This window comes from Urocampus carinirostris, chromosome 20 (genome assembly GCF_059441175.1).
Source record: "Urocampus carinirostris isolate Australia breed hairy pipefish chromosome 20, RoL_Ucar_1.0, whole genome shotgun sequence".
NCBI lineage: Eukaryota > Metazoa > Chordata > Actinopteri > Syngnathiformes > Syngnathidae > Urocampus > Urocampus carinirostris.
In genome coordinates this window covers 16,830,365-16,855,714 of record NC_142368.1, presented here as the reverse complement: position 1 = coordinate 16,855,714, position 25,350 = coordinate 16,830,365, and the positions used below count along the sequence as shown (strand labels likewise).

The 25,350-nt window shown below is 39.3% G+C and overlaps 1 protein-coding gene across 2 annotated transcripts in view; it reads right to left on the bottom strand.

Moving 5' to 3' along the window:
* The window catches only part of LOC148346395 (rho-associated protein kinase 2-like), a 61,989-nt gene that overhangs the window by 32,245 nt on the left and 4,394 nt on the right, over positions 1-25,350 (bottom strand). For both annotated transcript variants that reach the window (XM_088325731.1, XM_088325730.1), the window contains exons 2-11: positions 23,758-23,839; positions 23,465-23,565; positions 19,593-19,730; positions 14,439-14,699; positions 11,927-12,071; positions 11,698-11,836; positions 10,066-10,157; positions 3,799-3,958; positions 876-966; positions 714-796 (exon numbers count right to left, since the gene is read on the bottom strand). In XM_088325731.1, the coding sequence (XP_088181857.1) occupies positions 714-796; positions 876-966; positions 3,799-3,958; positions 10,066-10,157; positions 11,698-11,836; positions 11,927-12,071; positions 14,439-14,699; positions 19,593-19,730; positions 23,465-23,565; positions 23,758-23,839 (1,292 nt within the window). The remainder of the gene's footprint in view (positions 1-713; positions 797-875; positions 967-3,798; positions 3,959-10,065; positions 10,158-11,697; positions 11,837-11,926; positions 12,072-14,438; positions 14,700-19,592; positions 19,731-23,464; positions 23,566-23,757; positions 23,840-25,350) is intronic.

Sequence of the window (25,350 nt, the reverse complement as noted above, 5' to 3'; positions counted from 1 at the left end):
CGGAAAGGTAGAGAGGAGACATGTCCAAGTTATGCTACTAATTCTATACGAAATTATGATGACATAGAGAGGAGACACTACCAAGTTGTGCTACTATTCCTATAATATCCAAATATATTCTAAAGAAGATCCTTGCAACATCTCATGGCCAAGTTCTCCGGTGCCTGCGTGCATTACGGAGAAGTAGAGAGGAGACAGGAACAAGTTTTGCTTCTATTAAAAATGAAAATATATCAAGAGTGAGTACTGTCTGTGCAAATGATAAAAGTTGTGCTTTTACGCCTTCAAAAAATTTAAATCTATTCTGAGAGGAGCATCCAAGCAACTACTCTTAACCAAGCATTCCAGTGGTTGCACACATTATGAAAAAGTAGAGAGGAGACACGACTAAGTTGTGCTACGACTTCTACAGAAAATTACAGAGAGGTAGAAATGAGAAATGACCACGTTGTGCTACTGGTATAAAACAAAATACAAATATATTCTAATAAAGAACATCCATGCATCTAATCTTGGCCGAGCACTCCAGTACGATGCACACATTGCGAAGCAGTAGAGAGGAGAAACGACCAAGTTAAAATATTACTTTAGAAAATGAAAATATATTCTAAGAAGGGAAAAATTGCTTTTTTCCTCGTGGACCAAAAACTGTGACATATATATATATATATATATTGTGCATTTTTATTTTTTTCATGGATTTTCACTCATACCGGAACTTTTGCTCCAGCTCGTCTTTGGCCTGCATTTCATGGTCGAGCTGCTCCTCCAGTTCATTTAATTTTTTCTGCAGTTGCTGACAAACCAGAGAGAAATCATGTTTATCAAATACCTTACGCCTCTGATTACAGACTGCACATTAGTAAACAGATTACTTCTTTCTTGTTGTCAAAGCGCTGTTGCTTCTCCTCCGATTTTTCGTTGTCGGAATCCTGCTCTGGGCTATTTTTCTTTGCTTTCAGCAGCCTGGGGGGAAAGAAAATGTCAAAATTCTGCAACATGTTGTATTTTTGAACATCTAAATAAGGCAACCACCACATTTTTGTCTCCTGGAATCTGAGACGTTCGTGCTTTGGGGTTGTTTTTGATTAGGACGGTGATGAGACATTTAATGGTTCGCAACTGGAAATCATTATCCTTCAACATGGTTTTCATTCATTTTTTGGGATGGAAAAATACTTTAGGGAATATTTTTACCTGCCTCTGACAACTTATGTTAAAAAGTTAATTTAAATCCTAGTCCTGTTGAACATAAGGGTCGGAGCGGCACGGCTCTCTTGTCATTAGCTGCAATTAAAAATGCAGACACAAGGGGCCAACTCTTTTTCATTCAAACTTTCTAGAGAAAAAAATGTTGCCAGCCCAGCTTCAATTGATCTTTGCTATTACGTAATGGTACATCATAAGTTAATAAACGGAATAAAGGGACACTTGCGACAAGAGGGACACACACACAAAAAACTTTTTTTTGCCATTATCGCGTCCCATCTGTCGACAAGGCTTGCCAGAAGCATATATTTACACTATATATGGATGGATCCAACTGTGGATATGTCCCAGATTAATCAGCCAATACACATGAGGGTTTCTTAGCGAGCAACCCGTAGTTTGTGTATATAATTTTTCTCTGTAAAACACATCCCACAGTGCTTTGGGGCATAAAAATATCCTGGATGAGGGAAACTGTGTGTGCATTATGTGCACAAGTAATCCGATTGTGTTTCTCGATAGAATGGGTGTCAAAATTATTTGACCTCAGGGGCAATATGGTAGAAAAAAAACAATCTCCCTGGGGTTGGACTCGTAAATTAATGGCATAAAATGTGTGCTTTAGCCGCAGGGCTGGGGGTCTTTTCGAAGGCACACTTTTGAAATTATGATTCAGGGATGTAAGATTTAAACATAAAACAATGAGGATTTTTTTTCTCAAAATTGTTTCCCTTCATCTCTTGTAGTGCTTATCAACTGTGCAGGTGAAAAAAAAGCAAAACAACAAACTACAATTTATTTACCTCTGGGATTTCATGCGGACTGGAAAGTGACAAAATAGCACACGAAAACCAATGAAAATTATTAATTTAATGATTTAAAGTCTTTATGTTGATTTTTTCAAGTAAATTTTACTTGAAAATGAGAACTTCCCGATTCAATTTTATATCTATTATAGAAATAAACTAAAGCTTCTCTAAACTACTGCAAACACCCAGGTGCTATATATTTTTTTAATTTAGCATTTGTTGTATTGCCCTAAAACACGCGTCAGTGACTTTTATTTAACTAAAGTAACACCATGATAGGCTACCTCAATTTTCTCTGGTTGATTATTGATAGTGAGTCAAGAAAGCTACAGTAGGTGCTCTGTGAGTGGCGCCTGGCTTTGGTGACATCCAGTGAACATATTTTAAACTGCAAGTCATTGTTTGACGCAACGTGGCTTCTATTTTCTCTGGTGCTTCTCTCAGCAGTGTCTGCGGACCTGATCCAGGCCGAATGTTTTAAACTCAAGCTCTATAGTACATATAAATATGGTTCCAGTTTGGAGGAAATTCACCTAACAAGGATGGTTATGGAACGGATTAACCGGAAAAATTGAGTGAGTACGGTATTTTTTTACCATTATATACTGCTTATCATTATATTTTGATTCTGGAGGCCAGACTAACACACCTGACAGGCCACCTGTGGCCCCCAGTCTGTAGTTTGCCCACCACAGGTCTAGTACGACAGCGGTCAGACAGCCTCAAACCAAAAATGGACTTTTTCTTTGGCATGCTTGCACTCTGAGAGCACATAAGATTTGGGAGCTCAGAGTGAGAGACGAGGGCAATTTTAGGCCGGCAAACAGAACAAGGCGGCACAGTGTGAGGGGGGAACAAGTGTACAGTGTGTAGAATATGAAAGAAAAAAAGGTGAAAAAAGAGACTTCTTCCTGTGTTAGAGGACTGGATTTACCTTGCTTCTTGAGAGCAGGGCTGCAACGATGAGTTGAAATAAATCGATAAAACATTTAGTGGACAATTGATTCAATAGTCGACTATTGTCCCCAGACACGTTTTTACGACAGAGTAAGGCTTCTCCACATAAATATATTTTTTTATGATATTTGTGCGTGCCCAATAGCATCTCTCTATCTGATGCAGTAACACAAACATACAGAAATGGCTCAATCAACATCAAGTAGGTGTACCAAAAATTCTAACGTTTGGGAGCATTTCAACCTGGTTATGGCAAATATTAAGACTACTTGCAAACTGTGTGAAACGGAACTTGGTTATCATAGCAGTAGCTCGGTGACGCATGAACATTTAAAGGGCACCTCGATTAGTTTGGCAAAACAGAGTCAGACTCTAACGCTAAGCCAATACGCTTTTGATGACATGCATTGTACATTTTATACGCATATATTTCACTGTGCCTGACAAACCTATTTGAAATTAAATCCATACAGTGTGTTCTTGGTTTACAGGGATACAAATATTTACTTGATTTTAATGTATTATTTGTTTGCCTGTCTCTAAAAATGGACAGAGGTTTATTTATGGATTTATGTCTTTACTGACCGAGCACTGCGCCTATCTGGTTGAAGTAATTTTTTTTGCGTTTATTATAATCTCCTGCATAATTTAATCATGCGAAATTTAAGAAAAAATAATATTTGTCTGATTATACGACTAATCATTTCAATAGTTGGTGACTAGTCGAATATTAAAATAGTCATTAGTTGCAGCTCAACTTGAGAGTCTCATTTATTAAAAAAAAGTCAAGTAATTGCTGATTTAAAAAAAAAAAACAACTTACTGGTCTTCCTTGAAGTAGGTGAACCCGACGAATGGAAGCTGGTTTCCCACAAAGGCTTTAGGTGGAGGGAACGTCTCGGCGGCCCCTTTATCATCCTCAAAATCGTCAAAATTGCTGGTGTCCACGTCTCCGCTCAGCTCGGGTACCACAGGAGCAACAGCTGGGGGGCGAAAAAGTCGTCCAAACGCATTAAGAAACTTGAAAAGTGCTTGTCACATGTGAGCAGGTTTAGCGGCGTTGCTCTAAGCGAGAAAAAAAAAAAAGGAGAGGGGGGTGTCTTGGGCAAAGCTGGCGTGACCGCTGCTTCTTTTCATGCACAGTGCTCACTTTGTGCACACACTATAAAAATATTGCCTAAACTCGGGGTGCACACCACGACTTGCGGGCCACAGACGGCCAGGCAGTTTTTTTAAATCCGGCCTGCTGGATAGCAAGTAAAAAAAGGAGTATGGATACAAAAAATCTTGTTGTTTTGGTCTTGTCCCCACTGTCCATTTGGTTCTCACAAAAAATATTTTTCATAAAATACTGTGGAGTGCATTCTGTACTTTCAATCATATCATTTTACTGCATTTGCAATTATTTTTAAGTCAAGTCAAATTTATTTGTATAGCCCTTAATCACAAAAATGTCTCAAAAGACTGCAGAGGATTACAATTACAGCATCGCCTGATCTTAAACCAACATGCGGGCAAGGAAAAACTAAGCGTGACACTGACAGCTCACGCGCTTTTGCTGATGGCTTAATGAGTGGATCACCATCTTATTTTGGGATTCAATGCACTGCTAACTGGTGATTATTTTGGGCTTTAAAACAAGAAGAAAAGAAAAAGAAAAAAAAGACTATGCGATAGAAACTTTTGAAATGAAAACAAGCAAAACTACTGTATTTGTGTATAATTTGTGTGCGCATTATATACAGAATTTTAGGGTATAATATTACCATACAGTCAAAACATTGAATGCAAAAGGAATCAAACCCAGGTCACGGCAAAGTGAGGGCTGAGTCCTAACCAGTAGACCACCTTGGTATATATGACATATAAAATCGCATTTGATTTCATTTCAACATCATACTTTTTGTATTAATGGAACCAGAATCGAATGCTAGAAAATGGAGAAAACAAAGTCATTCTGTAAAATATAAATGAACGCAAAAAGCATGACAAGGGAAACAACTCTTTGGTGTAGCTGATGACGAATCAGACTTTGAAGGACATTAAATAAATATATTGTAAAAACATTGTTGGTTTTGTATTCATATTTGACATTGTCAATAAATTATTTTAATCAGTGCTGCGCATTTTCAACGTTTGTCATTTATAACGTTTAGTTTGGGCTAAGAAAAGGTGAAACAAAAACCCATCCCGCCTTTTTTAAAAATCTGAAATTATGGGTGCGTCTTGTACACGAGTGCGCATTATACATGATTACAGTAGTTAAGTTGAAAGATTTTAAATTTAGAGTCTTGAGATAGCAAAGACGGAATATGTAATTGTTTTTTTACATTACGTATCTGCACTAACAAGCTAAATTCAGGTGATAATCCCACCGCTGCCACAATCCTTTTACAAACAAACTCACCTGGTCCGTGAACACTGCATCACTGGTTAAGAGGGCACAGCAACGCCTGTACTTCCTGCGGAGGATGAGGAGAGCCCACCTGCCCCCACCCTCCCTCATCACATTCTACAGGGGCACCATAGAGAGTATCCTGACCAGCTGTATCTCTGTGTGGTGTGGAGGCTGCAGTGCTAACGACTGGGGTAGTGTGAGGAGGGTAACGAGGACAGCAGAGAAAATAATCGGGACTACACTTCCCTCCATTCAGGACATTGGCCAGAAGCGCTGCCTATCCCATGCTAAGAACATTACCGGGGACCCCTCTCACCCCCATCATGGACTGTTCACTCTGCTAGCCTCTGGGAAGAGGTACTGCAGTGTGCGGTGCAGGACCACCAGGCTCCGCAATAGTCTAGTCCCCCTGGCCATTAGACTGTTAAATGGTCAATCTAACATATAGTTAACTTAAATCTAAACGGCTGCTAATCTGACTTTTTGCACTACTGGCAGTTTTTTATAGCTTGCCACTCCTTGCACATTGCTCTCTGCACTATTGTAATTACAGCGTTATGTTACAGTGTTACTGTGTACCTGACTTGTTAACCTGACTGCCCATTTTGCACATCTGGTTAGCTACTCTTCTTGCACTATCGGCACTATGGTAAAATACTATACGTAGCCAAAATACAATACAACTTCATTTATATCTGTACATTCAAGGAAACTGTGGGGGTCAGATGCATCGACATTTCGTTCTGTATACACGTGTACTAGAATGACAATAAAGTAGATCTGAATCTGAATCTGAATAATTATCTCAAATAGACTCTCAAGCAATTTTAATTAATGAAGCAAACAGTGTGTTTTAATCATGCACTTATTTCTATACTCTTAACCTTAGTACACACTTAAAATAAGGAAGAAATACAACAATGGATTTTGAACAAGGAGAACAGGAAGAGAAGCCCTCAGATATGAAAATTCAACCTGTTCTGGAAGCCCTCCCCTGAGCCCTTTCTTTTTATTACATATCTTAGGTTACAAAAGGGTGTGTCAATCAAAGAAAAGGAAACATGTTTGGCCGACAATGATGTAATAGTCAAAACAACAAAATGGCATTCTATGAAATCTCCTTTGCAGGTGCCAATTATTAAAAACAAAACAAACTTATCAGTCACAAAATGTCATTTCCCAAAAATTTCAAATTCTTTTATGTTTTTTTTTCTATTATCCAAATTCTGTGCTTCAAAAAAAACTTTGATTCTAGTGTTTCAAACTGATGAAATGGATCTTACATAAACAAATGTAAAATGAAATGCAACATGTATATTTATATATAAATACATAAGACTTTTTTTCCTCATGCATTGCCAAGGTATCAAATTGTGTATTGGCAGATAAACAACAATAAAATCAATCTAATTTTTCCCTTCTGGCCCGTCTGCAAATGTTTATTACCTCAATGCAGTCCGCCACTAAAAAGACTTTGCACATCCCTGGTCTAAATGCTGTTTACTGAAGCCTTGAGGGATCAAACCCGTGGGGAATCAGATGCATCTTTATGAACACATTGACAACTATAAAAGATCCATTTGAACCAGGCTTGTGACATTTCCATGTATAAAACGCATGAAGTGCAGTGAATTGAGGATGAATTTGGTTTTAAAAAGTGGGGGCCCTTTGTGGCTCCTTTTCCCAGAATGCACCCTGATAGAGGGCAGATAATGACAGACGGGCCAGGCCGCAGTGACAGTGAAAGAACCCGAAGTGGGGCGTCCCTTCTCATTAGGATCGGCCACACAACTGGCCCTGCCCTCCCCTAGGAAATGGTGGCCTCTGCCAAGGCACGTTCATCCCTTCCCAAGTGGTGGTGCGAACTTAGCTTGCATTGTTGTTATTTTTAAACCCAAAGGCATGTACTCTATCAAGATTACGAATAAAGCTGGACTAAATATAATGTCTGGTTGAGGCCATGAGTTTACTTGATCACAGCTCACCTGTTTTCTATTTTGAGTCATGTGACTTTTGAAAACTGAGTCGTGATTGGTCGCTACCTGAGCACCAGGATAGCATTTTCATGTGAAAGAATGAGCAAAAACGGCCAAACCAAGAAGGGTTACAACAATTCTATCTGCATGTTTGAAAATAAATAAAAAATTGAAAAAGTTATGCACAAAAGTTTGCATTGCTTTTATGTCTTGGTAAAATTTTCATTTTTTATTTTTAACTTACTCTTCTTTGCATAAACCCACAAAGTGATCTTTCTAATGTACATTTTCCTAGTACATTTAAGCGGAAATATAATTTTACTATGGCGACTTTTTTGCCTTTTCTTGCTCTCAAGGAATTTTTATATACTTCTTCCACTTCTTCTAAAACTCACACATACTTACTAAGATACTCAATTATATATGTAGTACTTTACAAAATAAACTCAAATATTTGAATACTTAATGTAGGCGCACTAGTTTAAAAGGTGCATCCACAAAAATAGTCCTTTGCATTTATGAGGCACCCTGGACTACAAGGCACTTTAAGTGTTTGTGCTGCATTAAAAAAGTAATCCTTTTAATACAATTTAATTCTGAAAATTGTCTTTTTTCTAAGCCCTTCATGTTAAAAAATTAGATTTTCCATTTATAGATAGAGGGATAGATGATAGATAAATGTTGCATGTTTTCTTTCGATTCTGCTGGAGGATTCCTCTTACAAACGCATGCTTCCTCCGGGTTTGCAAGGTTGTTATTATCCCGCTCAAAACCACGTAAAAATGTTTCCTTGTGTTCGTGCCGAGCTTTCTAAAAGCCAGATAAAATGACATAATTATTGGCTCAGATTTATCTTGCTTTTTAGGGCAATGTGGATTATTTTGCTTGGATTTGCATGAATAAATGTTGATAATAAGGATTGAAGTCAAGTAGACCCCAGAAATATGATATGAATCCGTTCTGAAGTAGGATTTGGAAGTTAAATTGCTGTACAGTGGTAGATATAAACCTATAGTAATAATTAGTGAATGCCTTACCAACTGGTTAATTAGAAAAATAGTCCACACTGTTAAGCAGAGGTCGGAAAGGTATGGATCACGAGACAGTTATGGCTTTTTTCATGAGTACATCTGACCCAGAGATATCCATCCATTATCTGCACCGCTTATCCTCAGTAGGGTCGCGGCGATGCTGGAGCCAATCCCAGCCATCTACGTGCAGTGGGCAGGGGACACCCTGAACTGGTTGCCAGCCAATCGCAGGGCACACAGGGACAGACAACTCGCTCGCTCATTCGCACCTAGGGGCAATTAGGACCGGCCAATTAACCTGACATGCATGTTTTTAGAATGTGGGAGGAAACCGGAGTGCCCGAAGGAAACCCACGCAAGCACAGGGAGAACATGCAAACTCCACACAGGAAGATTCAATCTCATAACCTTAGAACGGTGCCACGGACGCGCTAACCACTTAGCCGCCGTGCTGCGTGATTTAACACCACGAGGATGGGAGTGCAATACCACATTTCTCCTACTAGCAGCACGAGTGTTTTAGCGCTTTTCTACCTTTTACGCTGGTAAGAAGAAATGTCATTCAGACTTTTTCAGTGTTTTTGCATCAAAACACGATACGAGTGTGACATCGTATTTTTACATTCCTGGGTTAATTTTTAAGTGTGTAGTTTGCAGAGTCATGAAAAAAATGATGAGCGATCAATGTGGATTCTTAAGACGAGTGTTCGTAGATTTCAAACATGTTGATGATTCATATCTATAAAACGTAATGGAAGACAAATAATGACCATTACATTCCCAAAGTTAAAAGTGTGACCACGTCGCTGAAGGTAAACACATGCTTTACGTTTGCAGTATTTTGTGGTTTTTATGAAAGAACTCTGCTCGCACTTTGTTTTGAAACCATTATTCGTGACAAAAATGATAGTCAAAATAAATCAATAGAAAAGTAACTGCAGACAATTTTTAAGTGGGATATTTGTTGATATGAGACACTTTCTTTGTCAGTATTACTATTTAATATATTTTACAAACTCTTAAAACGTCACACAGAAAAAAAATGCACTGAGGAACTAGGTTTTGCCTCAAGATAAGGTTTAGCAACTTTGTTTAATTTATATAGGTTTTGTGGTGGGGCCGGCAGATGAGTGTTTAGCGCCTCTGCGGCCAGTTTGAGGTCATGGGTTTGAATCCAGCTACTAGCCCTCCTGTGCAGAGTTTGCATGTTCTCCCTGTGCTTGTGTGGGTTTCCTCCGGGCACTCTGGGTTCCAAAAACATCCATGTCAGGGTTAATTGGCCGGTTTGAATTGTCCCTGGGTGTGAATGAACGAGTGACTTGTCAAGTTCAAGGTGTCCCCTGCAGTGGGCCCAAAGATAGCTGGGATGGGCTCCAGCACACCCCGACCCTACTGAGGATACGCGGTGCAGATAATGGATGGATGGATGTTGTGGTTTATGGTGGTTCACAGGAAAAAAAAAATCTAAATATTTTGCATTCAGGGTTCTCTGAGTCAAAAAGGTTCCCGACCCCTGCTGTAAAGTGAAAATGTCATGAAGCATGGTCTACTGTATTATGCCTCTGCCTCAAAAAAAAGTCACAAGAAGGTATCATATTTGCAGAGTTATTCTTGTCTGCAGTTCTTCAGTGTGTCAAAATCGTCCACACCAAAAATACCCAAACAAACGAGATTCTAAAACTTACTCTCTCGGATGTTGTCAAAGCTCCACTGGTCGCTCTTGAAGAAAGGATGACTTTTGATCTCTTCCACTCCGGTGCGTCCAAGTCGAACCTCCCTGCACACACCGAAGGAGGATTATAAGAAGGGGGTCGGGGCTTTGCGTGAAATAATCAGCCTGGTAACACTTCAAAACTTCAAAATCAACTCCACTAATTGAGAGAACTTCACACTAGGCGCTAAACCTTCTGCCACTGCCTGAGATCATGAAAAATGACTGGAGCCTTTTCCCTCCCCTCGCACCTCTCCGAGACCCGGACTGGGATTTCTACCCCCCTGCACAAGCGACCAAAGGGGGCGAGGCAGCTTGGCCTTGCCACGTGTGGGACATTCCAAACTCAGCCAAGAGGAAGAAAAAAAAAAAAACAGGGTTGAGGGGTGGAAAAAGAGAGAGTGGGGGCTTTAAAAAAAAAAGACCATTTGCTCACGGGTCTGTGCTTTAAAAGCAAGAGTGCAGGTTGAGTTGTTCACCTGAGAGAATAGTGAGTGGTAAATAAACTGCAGGGAGAAAAGTGAAAGGCTCTTCTGTGTTGAGGTATTAAAAACACACCTCAGGTTGGGGGCCTATAGGGGCGGGGCCACTAAAGTAAATAGGAAGTTTTCTCTTCGACAGGGGAACAACATTTGACATTTAAACTCATGTAGTTGGAAAAATATTTCCTTAACACCCTATTTTTTTAATGTAAATTAAAGGTAAAGAATACATAATATCAAGTTACATTATTGGTAAACATAATTTGCTAATTTGAATTAATTCCATTATTTTATTTTAGCTCAATTTATTGAGGAATTTATAAATACAATTATAAAATAAATAAATGAAAGATCTGCCATGTTATTTTAACTCTTATTGTTCCTCACTTAAATTAAAAACTATTATGAAATAATGATTAATATAGGAAAATAATTTTAATTTGCGGCTTTTTAAGGATTAAAAAATGGTAAAATGCAGTAAATTATTTTAAAAAACTATATTAAATATCTAAAATTATGTAGTACGTCCAAATTTAATAAAATAATCAAAACAAATTTTCTGATGATATCGATAACAAACGACCATAAATAACCAATTTAAAATGTATTTTAATAGAAACATCATTTAAAAGTATAGTAAGATAAGAAAATACTCAATAATATTAAATAGCATTATTATTTAAGTATTAAGTGTGTGTGCATTAAATATATAAATAATAATAATAATAAGGTAATAAATACTATTGAACAGTAAAAAAGTAATATATTAAATTTCAATTTTTTAAAAATGTTTAAATAGGTCAAAAGTAATAAAAAAAAATTGCAATTGTTTCAAAAGATTACAGTGGGGAATATTTAATAAAGACATTATTCCTTTGATATTAAAAAAAAACTATATTTTATAGAATTTTACTTTAGCTGAATAAGCAATATGTGGAATTTAGGATGTATCTCTTTAAAATATTCTTAAAAGTTGCATGACTAAAGGTTTTGGATTGGCATTCGTACTAAAATTGTTTTGGAACCCTTTTTTTAAGCCAATGTAAGTGTGAAAAGAGCTCCCCTCCTTGAAACCTCACATTATGTATACAAGAAGTGACCGTACTGTAAATTTAAGCACAAACCTGTCACTCAAAAATGCACAAATGAGATTTTTGGCCTCTTGGGACATTTCCACATCATCCGGAAAGACGAGCGAATTCTTGTGGCTCATGATCTTTCCATAAGTTCCTACCAGGGATTCGGCATAGAAAGGCGTTTCCCCTGAGGCAAAAACAAAATTGTCACAATCCTCCCTCTCATTAAGCGGGTTTCTCATGTTTTGGCTCGTGACCTCCACAAGAGGGCGCTCACCCACTAACAGCTCGTAAATAAAGACGCCGACAGACCACCAGTCGCACTCCCGCCCATAATGGCCCACGCTTCCCTGAGATTGCAACACTTCGGGGGAGATGTAGTCCGGCGTGCCCACCGCCGTGTCGCAGCGCACCATGCCTGACTTTGGATGCACAAAAAAGGATATATTTTGGAAGTTGAAATCAGAAGAAAATATTCTTAAAAGATACATTGTGTAATAATTGACCGCTAGATGGCACCGTCTTGTCTAATGCGGACGAAAACCAGTGGCAAATGAACACTGCCTGGCAGCAAGATGCCAGACAAACATAGCAGCGACGACTAGGTATGGTTTCTGCTATTTAAAAAAAAATACAAATTTCTCAAATTATAAATATTCCTATGGATAAACATTGGAATGATAATTCAAGTATTTTTGCCTAGTATTCAAATCAATGTTTTTTTTTCCTGAATGAAAGTTTTTTGTACCACTAGGAGGCACTAAACAATACAAACTGTCCCTTTTAAGGTGAGGTGACGGATTTGAAAACTGCTGCAAATATGATTTTAAGCTAGGAGATGGCCTCAGAGTAACATGATTTGCGTGCGATTCTTAGACACACTTGAATAAGCTCTTCTTTTTTCATCTTTTTGGGGGTTTGTAATGCCCAGAACAGGCTTAAAATAGTAAGATAAAATCAGATAGGCATGATGGAAAATAAAGCATAAAGGCTCTTTGAACTCAGTTGGGCGTTGTCAACATATACTTAATAGAGAAAATATGCAGCTTTCAACTTTTCAAGGACAACTCAAATAAGGAGTGTATTGCATTCACTCAAAGATAGACACTTTTGATTATGTTTTATTTGTTTTACATATTTCTTATATTAATATGTAATATCCATGTATTTATTCAAAAATATTTTTAAATCTGTTTTTCCTTGTTTTTCTTTTAATTAAGGGGCAATAAAAATAAACACAAATATAGACAAAAATTCTCAACTTATTATCATTTTCCTAATATATTTTTATGAGCATTTCAATAATCTGAATCTGTCCAATGAAGATTTTTATGGAAATAAATCCTACATTTTAAAATGATTTCTTTCCGAATGTATTTTTCCTCTCTTTTATTCCTTGTTTGTTTTTGTTTTTTTCAAATGTCTTTTTACTCTCTTTTCCCCCCCGGTTTGTTTCTTACAAAATATTTTTTCCGTTTCAAAAAATTAAAAAACTTTTTTCTTTTTAAACAAAAACGTTTGAAAAAGTGTTGTTGTTTTTTTCTTTTATGGGGGGAATTGTTTCCAGGTTTTTAAAGAATGATTTATTGTTTTTTTCCTGATATTTTTTCCTGTGGGCCTAAATATTTTTCTCCCAGCCAATTTTATATTTCTTTAGAATAGTTTTCTATTGTTTGATTATTTGTATTATTCATCCCTTTTTTTTAAAGGATATTTTAAATCTCTCTATTGAATATTTGTTTAATGGAAAAAAAATCACTTTTTAAAAATAATTTATTCCCAAATATTTATATTTGTTATTTCCTAAACAATTGAATAATTTTAAATATTCCTATTGAATATTTCTTCCCATAATTTCTTGAATTTTTTACATTATTATTTATTTCTAATCTAGTTAAACGATTATTTCTAAGCATTTGAGTATTGTTGAATCATTATATTCATTTATTAATGTATTTTTTAAAATCCTATATTTTCCGATTATCTTTTCTCTTTGTCGTAATATTTTCTTCTTAGCATTTTGATATTTTTAATTGTCTATTAAGTTTTTTAAAACATTTGTTTCCCAGGTAAAAATACTACTTTCCTTATTTTTCATGCTCCCCCTGTTTTTTGCAGTACTTTATCTTGTTAGTAGTATTATATGTTATATTACTATTATATTATTGAGTATTTTTTTCTTAAGTTGTATGTTTTCCTTCGTAATATTTTTAATTCTGTCTTAATTTATAGTTATGTATATTTTTTACAATTTTTAGGTAATATTTTACCAAAGTTTTCAGGGTTTGTTGTGTTTTTGTAGTACCTTTCTTGATTGTTTTCATTCATTTTGTAACAAAACGTTTGTTTTCAATAATATACCTATTAAGACTATTCAATAAAATAGTAAATTAAAACTTTAGAAGGCATACAAGTCAAGTCAAGTCAAGTCATTTTTATTTGTATAGCCCTAAATCACGAAGAGTCTCAAAGGGCTTCACAGATTGTTACACTATATTACACAAACTATTTTCAACCGACAAGAGGAGTAGGTTATTCGTATGCAATGGAGTAGAAGTGAGTTTTAAGTTTAGATTTAAACATTTCCACTGAGGTTGCAGATCGAATCTCAGGGGGAAGAGCATTCCACAGCAAGTCAGAAACACATCTGTTTTGTCTCCAAGTAAATGCAATATAGTTCATAGTTGTACTGTATAATGAGTCTCCATCTAAACACTAGATGGGGCTATTTAGCTATGATAAAAGGCAACCAGCTCTGCAAAACTCAAGACTTACAGCCTCCGACTTACCGAGTCCATCTTCATGCACGTGCCAAAGTCGGCCAGTTTGAGGTGACCGTGCTGGTCCAGGAGCATGTTGTCCGGTTTGACGTCGCGGTGGAGGAACCCCATAGAGTGAATGGCGTCCAGGGCGAGAACCGCCTCGGCCGTGTAGAAGCGAGCCCAGTCCTCGGGGATGTCGTAATTCATGGTGAGCGTCACCATATCGCCGCCCGCCATGAACTCCATCACCATGTACAAGTGGCGGTCATCTTGGAAGGCACAGCATAACTAAGAAACAGATAAACTTATCGGTCAGGTTTACTTGTATAGGCCATGGGCGTAACCAGGATAGTCCATTTGATTCATAGCACCGCTCTCGCCCCCCTTCCCTGCTCCTCTTTCGCTCGGCTAGTGTCACTTGCGGCTTAGCGGCAGTGTCTGTGGAGGCTTTGGTGTTTTACAGTGAATGTATGTTAAGCAGTGGTTATGTCAGTTTCTGAAACTCATGACAAAAAAGTGACCAGACACCAATGTTCCCTCTAAGCTGCACGCGTGCGCAATCGCGCACTGCCTGCACATTCTCAGCGCACAAGAAAATTTATCCTGCGCAATGTTCCCTCTAAGCTGCGTGTGTGCGCAATTGCGCCCTACCCAGAGCTTTTCCGCGCACAAGAAAATCTAGCCAGCTCACAAAAATCAGGGGTCGAAATTGCTAATTAAGAAGCGAATTAAGTCAAAGTTACAGTGCATGAAGGTAAAAATACACAGGTTCCCCTGACGTTGTGTTCCAAATGCGGTATTTGGAAGTCAAGGTTGAAGTAGAACAAAGTTGAGTAAAGTCAGTAGAGTTTTTCAAGAACCGACTTCTTTGGCTCCATTCACTAAAAGGAACCGGCTCTTTCGGGTCCTAAACAGGTCTTCAGGTTGTTTTTGCTTCTTTCATCCCTATATGACCCATTATTATGTAAAATTATGCACAAAGGACTTAAAGGAAGGGGGAATAGAACAAAAAAGAAAAAAATACTAAAATGAAAAAGTAGTGAAAAGCTGAGGAAAAAAACAAAAGGAAGAGAAAAAAGAAGGAAAAATTCAGAAAAAAGCCAGGAAAAAAAGTAAAAAAGTAAATAGAGAACAAAAAGAAAAAAGTAACAGCAAGGAAAAAATAAACACAATGAGATATTTTTAAAGGAATTTAAAAAAATTGAAAAAAAAAAAAAAACGGAAAAAGAAGAAAAAGTTTGTTTTGCATTCAAATAATTTCCAATTACACCAAGTCAATATTGTTGCCAACATTGCACTTCCACTAAAAAATGTGATTAAATACAGTAGTGTATCATGCAACCGACTAAATAAGCCAGCAAAACTGTTGGTATTAGGCGACAAAAGATACCAGGAAAAAAAAGAAATGGAAATCTTGTGAAAGAATTGTTGTGAAAACAAATGACGTTTGCAATAATACATTAGTCAATTCATTCAAAAGTGAAAATTTTTTTGCATTGCCGGAAACTCAGCAAAATGTAACGTGATGTCAATTTATAAACATGTTTGATTATGACTTAGTTGCCACATTTGGGATTGCTGTTGCTCACTGTTGTTTCAAGCGTTGCTCACCGACTTTGTCTGAACGCTCAGACCCCTGGAAAATTAGAGGGAACATTGCCGGACACCAGGGAATACAACTCTGAAAAGTTGCCTGTCTAGCCATAAAGTTTCCTGCCCCATTTTTCACAATTTGAAACACAATAAGACGACTCATCGCAAAAAAAAAAAAAACATCGTTGCAAAGTATTAAGGATTGATAATCAGAATATATAACAGAAGGACACTTTAAAATTAAGTTTATTATATATCTACTTCCAACATTCATTGCATGGATATGACTTTGCTGTTTTCTATCTGCCATCATTATGTACCTGTATTTACTCATCTTCATTCATGCAATGTTTGCATTGCGTCGTCTGCTACAAGCCACGTGAACTCCTCTTTCCACTATGCTTTTAATGTGCGTTTACGTTTTGTAGCGTCATTAATGTTTTTAGCTTCTTTTGAATATTTCTTCTGGGGCTGAGGTTTTGGCTCGATTCCTAACCACTTATCCATTTTGCTTTTGTTCTCTATGTGTATACATTGGAAAATGATATGCAAATGCACGACCTTATAACGCCCGGGAAAGTCCGGAAGCACGAAGTTATTTGATGCAGGCATCTGATTGGCTGACGAGTATGCAAATTGCAAATCGAACCGAAATTCCGAAATTTCCAAACCGAACGAAGCTTTCGAAACCGGAATAAAGAACACGTTTGATATGAAAAAAAAATCTTTCGGGTTTTTTTTTGTCCTTGAAAAAGTTGTCGGCCACCCGGGCGGAGACATTTTGTAAGTTGTACGCCCGAAGTAAAAGATGCACGCCCCGGGCGTCCGGGCAGACGTTATTTCAGACACTGGTTATGTTACAACTATTATACTTTGCTATCATCAACAGATACTCATCCTCATTTGAGCTGCATTGAATCGAATGCAACAATGACCAGAGTAGGGCGGAATTATAAAGTATTGAATAGAATGCATCAGTGAACAATAAGAACCACGCTTCTTCATCTGTATGTGTCGTCTACTAGGAATGCATGAGTAAAAACTGGTAATGGCGTAGTAATAGTGTTTCTGCTAACCTTTACATGTAAAGTGGTGTTCACAAATGGGAGGTGACGCTCCTGAGCAGTGTTTAATGATCCTTAATTACTTGAAGAAAATGAAAATAAAACAATAATAATCAACCAGCCAACACTCAGCACCCCCAAAGCTTTGCACCTAAAATTGCTCCTGGTAAAACTCTAATCATCAAGTCTCAAAGGGCTGTACAGACTAGAGATTATGATTACATCATCCCATCTGAAACCTACACGAGGGCCAGGAAAACTCCCAAAAGCATCATCATAAGTAAAATGAAGAGACTTTGAGAAGGTAGTCCGCCTTCCAGGATGACAGCAAGAAAACCCTCACAAATATTCTGCTGATTACAGAAAAAAGTGGATGTAATGACTCTTTATGGTTAACTAATATTAACAACTTCTGGCTAACGCAAACTCATTGACAGCATGCTCTTGTTCGTGCCCCAAACTTTAACCCGAGTCAAGTTAATGTTCACACAACACGTAATACATTGAGCCCTCGCTATAACTTTTTGCAAGCTTCGTTTCCATGGTTATCATATTTTTGCTTCTCCCTTTAGCATCACTGCATGTTTTTGGACCCAGAGTTTGTAAATACAGTACAAAAAATACAATACTGTATCACCGACTACAAAAAAACGATCTTTAGAACTGAATGAAGGGAAACATGGTAATGATACACACCAATAGCAGACAAGCATTTTACATGACATCGACCAATAGCTGACAGGCATCTTAGAGAGGTAACGTGTCATGCACATAAACACCACAACATATACATTTTATACATTTTTGGGTATGCAAAACAGATTTTTTCTTGATGCTGGGAAAATCCCGTAAAGAGAACCCCCAAAAAAACATATTATGCTGCACCGTAGGGTCGCCGTATCCCAGGGGTCTACTGTATTTCACTGTTTTTTGAACATAACCCCTGCTTTAAACGAGTATTCACTCTATTATTGTTGAGATCTTCAAGTGAAAAGTGTAATTTTGTTCCCAATTTGTCTCGATTTGGGGTCTAAAAACACGAAAAAGGACAAGGCAGACCTACTCTTGGGAGACTTAGGGCAGTGGGACAACTGAAAATTCCATCCATCCATCCATTATCTGCACCACTTATCCTCAGTAGGGTCGCGGGGGTGCTGGAGCCCATCCCAGCTATCTTCGGGCAGTGGGCAGGGGACACCCTGAACTGGTTGCCAGCCAGTCGCAGGGCACACAGGGACAGACAATTCGCTCGCTCATTCACACCGAGCGACAATTTGGTTCGGCCAATTAACCTGACATGCATGTTTTTGGAATGTGGGAGGAAACCGGAGTGCCCGGAGCAAACCCACGCAAGCACGGGGAGAACATGCAAACTCCACACAGGAGGTTCGATCCCATGACTTCAGAACTGTGCCGCACACGCGCCAACCACCGCGCCGCCGTGCTGCCCCCAACCGGAAATTCAGAATTTAAAAATAATTTATGCAGCTTTTTAAATAATTAAACCGAAATTCTGCGGATAAAAGAACACAAACCCATTGGTATTCATTTGAAACAACTTCATGGAATGTTGCAGTTCATGATTATTTTAGGTTGTTCAGAGCGCCTTCTATTTAGTACTGACAAGTCAGACGAACCTTTCACCCTTATAACCATTCAATCGATTTTATCACGCTTAGAGCAGAAGAGCAGCTTCAGCGACAGACTGCTGTCACAGTCTTGTTCCACGGACAGACTTAGGAGATCATTTCTTCCTCATGCCATGGGGCTCTTTAACTCCACCCGGGGGAGTAGAAGTCCACATTAAACCACACCCCCATATTGCATATTAACCAATTTTTATTACAGTGTGTATTTTATGTAGCACTATTTAAATACTCTATATCACAGGTGTCAAACAGGCACTCTCTCTCTCTCTCTGTTTTCCACCCCTTTTCTCCCACTCTCTGTCTCTTTCACTCTCTGTGTCTCTCTTTTTCTCTTCCTTTGTTGCTCTTTGTCTCTTTCTCTCTCTTTGTCTGTTTAACTTCTTTTGCTCTAACTTCCTTTTTTCTCTTTCTCTCTTCCTACCCTTCGCGCTTTCTTTTCTCTTTTCTCTCCTTCTGTCTTTCTATTTCTCTTTGGATTTCTTTCTTCCGCTCCCTTTCTTTCCCCCTCTCTCTCTTATCTCTTATTTCTCACGCTCTCTCCCTCTTTGTCCCGCCCTCTCTCCTTTTCCTTCCCTCTTTCTATTATTTCTTTATCTCTCTTTTTTTTTTCTCTTTAATCTACTAGTCCGGCCCCCGACAGAATGTTTGTTCTATCGTGTGGCCCCCGAGTTAAAATGAGTTTGACACCCCTGCCCTATATCGACACGTTACATTGGGTATTTATGTATTATATTCCTTTTACTTTTTATTGTTTTATTTTCAACACAAGGATACTGCTGGAAGTGTGAATTTCCCTACAGGGATATAATGTATCTATCTATCTATCTATCTATCTAGTGAGCAGAAGGTTCAACAAAAGCCGGACAATCACAAACCTGAATGACCCAAGGGCTGTTAGAGAAGGCCATGATGTGCCTCTCCTCCCAGAAAAAAGCAGAGTCCGAACGCTTGATCATCTCGAACTTGTTGAGCTTCTTCATGGCGTAGACTTTACGTGAGGCCTTGTGTCGCACCTTCAAAATAGAACAAAATTGTCTTTACAGATTCTACCGTCCTTACGACCATTCGACTTACGAAAAAACAGTAAATATGAACATTTACATAGCTGTTAGGTTTTGTTTTGTGTGCACCTTTTTCAGAGTACAGGGCATTACTGTAGTGCTTCTTTCCGCCACTACCGGCGTGTGGCGCTGTGAGAGGTCAACCAGCATCCACCCCGAAGAAGATATCCGGCTTCCTCTTCCTAGTTCGTGTGTAAACATTCTATACTGTCTATGTCTATACCAGGGGTCGGCAACCTATGACACGCGTGCCAGCAGTGGCACGCGAAGGGTTAACCAGTGGCACACGGCAAAATAATAACGATTATTTTTTTTTAATGCGCATTTTTACCTGAAATTTAAACATTATCAGTTGCGCGCAGAGTTGTTTAGAGGCTTTACGGCAGGGCCCCTCCTCTTCTGCTCCGTGTGCGGGTGTGTGTCTGCACAGCAACTCGCAGAAGAGGAGAAGTCAGTGTTTTGACCCAGCCACAGAAACACTGGCGCGCGATAAATGAATGAATAATGACAGCTCCTTCAGCGAAAAAATCTCGTTCTTTGACTGACGACTGAGGGCCTGTGCAAAAAATGACTGTGCTGTTTGTGCATTATGCCTCGAGAGCGTTATACCTCGCACATCAAGTGCTAAACGTCATCACGAGACGAAACATAAATTCAAGGCGTAGACATTAAAACACACTGTGTCCAGGTACAGCAAACAAACACAGACCCTGAAAACCTTCGTCACTGCTAAAAACACCACCACTGAAGCAAGTTATCACATTGCTCACTGCATAGCGAAGCACGGAAAACCACTTATATCTAAGACCCAATCAGCTGTGTTTTCTGTTGCACTTATTTTCAAGTAGCCTTCTTGCTGTTATTTCAAGTTTTGATTTCATAGATGAATGGTATAGTAGCTGTCCATATAACTTGTTTTTTTGATTGTAGTTCATTGTTGATAAGGAATGGTTGATTCTTGTGGTAAAAAGTTGAAGTCATGGATGTCTACAGGCCTCTCCACATGCTCATATTATTTTTTTAGTTTGTTGATGAACAAGAATAGTGTTAGATAAATTGTTCAGTTGTATATTCGGACTGGTGTAAAAAATCAGCCCTTTCAGATATATAAAAAAAAAATGTGCGAGTCACTGATCTTGGTGTGGCACACTGATTTACAAGGAAATTTGTAAGTGGCACTTCCACACTGAGCGCGCTAAGAACTTGGACATTTTTATTGTTTAATATCTTGTGCAGCCATTCAATATGGTTGGTGTAAAGTGTGAAGAAGAGGCGAGCCGTTTCTTTTGGAATAAGAAAGCTTGATGCGGTTGAGAAAATGGTTGGGTCGCTTTTATTTAATTCTATGTTTCAACTTACGAACGATCGTCCGGAATCTCGTTTGTAAGTAGGGCAGCGTCTGTTATTGTCATTGATTGCAATGTAGTAGAGGTAAGATTGGGCCTAGAAAAAAATATCCGACCTAGGGCCCTAAGGTTTTAAAGCCCGGCCCAGCCCGAAAAATTAACTTTATTTAAGGCACCGGGCCCAAAACAAACCTGAATGTTCATATTTGATTTCTGAGGACTTGGGTGGAGAGGGTTTCTCACTTGCTGACTTTTTTTTTTTTAATTATCCATCTATCATTGTTCTTTGCGTATGAATATGAATGTTGGATAGTGGCTGTGATAAGATGCAAGAGGCTGTAATAAAGGGCACCCGCCTGGAGAAGGACATGCTCCAGCTCGTTGTTGAACTACTGCAAACAAGTCCCCACCCCCTGTCTCGCACCGCTCCTGTCCAGACAGGCTTGGTTCACTGAACTTCCAGCACAGCTGAGCTTCTGCTCCAGCGATAATATTCAGAGGATATGTCATAAAACAACCACAACGAAGAACGGGCTGGCTTACAGTATCACAAAGTGTTATGATGGGAAGAAGAAGACAGGAGAACCTTACAGAAAGTAATGTACACAACTCAGAAAATTATGGGCTGCTTTTCCCAGTCTGGAGAACATTGCCGCCAGCAACTACTGTCATAAAGCATCGCGATGTGGTATGTTGGGTGAGCAGCAGCAGAAAGCACTATACACAGTTATCAACACAACCCAGAAAATCATGGGCTGCGTTCCATCCACTGTGGAGGACATTACCGCCGACAATCCCACCCCAGCTATCTTCGGGCAGTGGGCAGGGGACACCCTGAACTGGTTGCCAGCCAGTTGCAGGGCACACAGGGACAGACAACTCGCTCGCTCATTCACACCTAGGGGCAATTTGCACCGGCCAATTAACCTAACATCCATGTTTTTGGAATGTGGGAGGAAACCGGAACGCCCGGAGGAAACCCATGCAAGCACGGGGAGGGGAGAACATGCAAACTCCACACAGGAGGTTCGATCTCATGACCTCAGCACTGTGCCGCACACGCGCTAACCTCTGCGCCGCCGTGCTGCCCCAGTCATCAACTCAACCCAGAAAATCATGAGCTGCTATGTACCCAGTCTGGAGAACTTTGATCTGAGGAGCCGTTTGGGAGCCAAATCAGCCTTCTTTTCTCAGTGAGCCGAGCTGAAGGAGTCGCATCTCGAAAAAGAGCCGAAATTTCCACGAGTAGTCTAATAAACCTGTCCTCTTGGAAGCGGCTGTAGGGGGCAGTAGAGCTTCACATGACAACTCGATAATAAAGACGGGAGCCACCATCCACGTCAATTTTTACACACACTTTTTTATTTTACTTTACTTTATTTCACATCAAAGCGGCGCTGCCACGAGCGGCTGCCTTTTCCAGCAGCTGCCCAATTGTTTTATTGTCTGCTCCTATCTTCGGTGTTTTTTCTTCTCGTTTTGACAACTACACTATGGATTACTTCTATCCTATGGATATGGGTTTTAGCGCACAAAAAATGCGTGTATTCAAGGAATTTCAACTCCTTGCCCTGAAGAATTCTCGTGCCGGCGTGATGAAGGGGCCTATCGTGGAGGAAGAGCCGGAGCTAGCGAAGCGGCTAGCGGCGTTATAAGTCTTCGGTACCATCCGTAATCATGGTAAATGCGAACTCACTACCAAATGAGATCAACGAGTGCTGGTGGAAAACATCGAAACGCACAGGGAGCGCAGTTGCTGTGTTTTGCGGAAACGTGCCTCACGTTTAGCATTCCGGACGCTAACGTGTAGCCACCCGGAGCTACCCGGAGCTATCCGGCTTCAGCGTCGCTATACAGAGACACGAAAGCCGGGGGGAATCGGAGAGGAGGCGGACTTGCTAACACGAGGTGGTGTATCCCTGGATTTTCACAAAGAAAAGTTTTCCATCTGCCGCAGGGATGTCGAACTTTTGGACTGGCGTGACGTCATCCACTCTGCTATAAGCACCCCCAGGGCATCATGTTCATCTGTTAATAAACAACGGGGTAGACTGCTGGAAGTGTGAATTTCCCTATCTATCTATTTAAAAGTGTGGTCTATCGAGACAGATAGCCGGAAAACACAGCAATGGCAACAATTTCAAGCATTTTCCCGACCTTGGAAACACATCAAAACTAAAGCATTTTCAAAGATTTCAAGCACCCGTGCGAACACTCTGTTGGGGTTGGAACTAATAAAAACTGTTCCCTGATCTTGGTGTCATCACCCAAATCAGACCACTTGACAGCTAGGACGTCATTATTATTTTAAACAGATTAAAAAAATATTCTCTCTCTCACCAGCTGGACTTCTCCATAAGCTCCCCTCCCGATCAGCTTCACTTTCTCGAAGTCCTCCATCTTGACCTGCAGCTCGCGCAACTGGCTAACCGCTTTTTCATCTGCGGAGAGAAGAACAATGCAAAGTGTTTTCTAGTAGCGTTCATGGAGAAACTGTATCAAAGACGCTCAACTCATTCACAGCTAGTGACAACCGTAGCCATCAATGGCAGCGAATGAGTATATGTCACTGATGTCAACGAGTGAATAAACTATCTTCGATAGTAGACCCCTTTTCACACTGCAGCACTTACATCGGCTGAGGAACGTTTCAATGTTCTTGTTCTTCCGCAAGGCAGGGTAGTTCAAATCGTGAGCCAAGGCATTAATAGAATCCTGCAGGGTAAAAAATATATTGTTAAACCCCCAAAACAATATGAGTTAATAAAATTTTTAAATGATTGATTCAAAAATTACTAATAATATTAATTTGATGTATTGCTCAACTCTTTTTGTGATAACATACTGTAAACAAAGATATGGATAGATTTAACGAAACACACACACATATATTTCTTACAAGTGAATAATTAGATACAGTAGACCTCCGGGATATGGCATCCTCGTCATGAAGTGTTTTCAATTTTGATGTAGACTACAATGATTTATTTTTTATGCTAAAGCACAGGTGTCAAACAGGCGGCCCGCGGGCCAGATCAGGCCCGCTAAGGGATTGAATCGAGACAACACTCAGAGAAGCGCAAGAGAAAAACAAGCTGCAGGTTGAAATATGTCAACTTGATGTTGCCAAAGAAAGGTGCCTCGAACAAAGACACTGTACTTGTGTTTCTCTCTCTCTTTCTCTCTCTCCCCCCCACTTTTCCACCCCTTTTCTCGCACTCTCTGGCTCTTTCACTCTCTGCGTCTTTCTTTTACTCTTCCTTTGTCGCTGTCTCTTTCTCTCTCGGTGTCCTTTTAACTTATTTTGCTCTAACTTCCTTTTCTCTTTCTCTCTTCCTACCTTTCATGCTTTCTTTTTCTCTCATTCTGTCTTTCTATTTCTCTTTAGATTTCTTTCTTCCGCTCCCTTTCTTTCCCTCTCTCACGACTTCTCTTTTTATCTCTTTTGTTTCTCACGTTTTCGCCTCTCTCTCTTTCTTTGTCCCGCCTGCTCTCCTTTTCCCTCCCTCTTTCTCTTGTTTCTTTATCTCTCTTTTTCTTTCTCTTTAATGTACTAGTCCGACCCCCGACAGAATGTTTGTTCTATCGTGTGGCCCCCGAGTTAAAATGAGTTTGACACCCCTGTACTAAAGAGACAGAAATGATCTCCTCAGTCAGTCTTGTTCCACGGACAGACTGAGGAGATAATTTCTTCCTCATCCAATGAGGCTCTTGAACTCCACCCGGGGGAGTAAAAGCCCACATTAAACCCCACCCCCACATTTGCATTTTACCCTATTTTTATTACAGTGTGTATTTTCCGCAGCACCATTTAAATACTCTATAGCAAAACGTTATATTGGGTATTTTTGTATTGTATATGTTTATTTTATTTTTCAACACAAGGATACTGCTGGAAGTGTGAATTTCCCTACGGGGATAATAAAGTATCAATCTATCCATCTAAAGAGAGAAATAACAACATGGTCACCATGGAAACGAAGCTGGTACAGAAATCGCTATCTTTGATAAGTTGCTTGGCTGTGACCAATCATCGATCACGACTATTGCCAATAATAAGGATGCGATTAAAACAGATCTTATAAGGGTAAGACAATCCTTGCAATTGACAAGGTGTAAAATCGTTTCATTTTTAATCTGCCCCTTCCCACTGCATCCACCCGCTACTCCACTTGACCAACTCAAGTCACTTCACACCAAAGATAGATAAAATGCAGTTTTTCCTT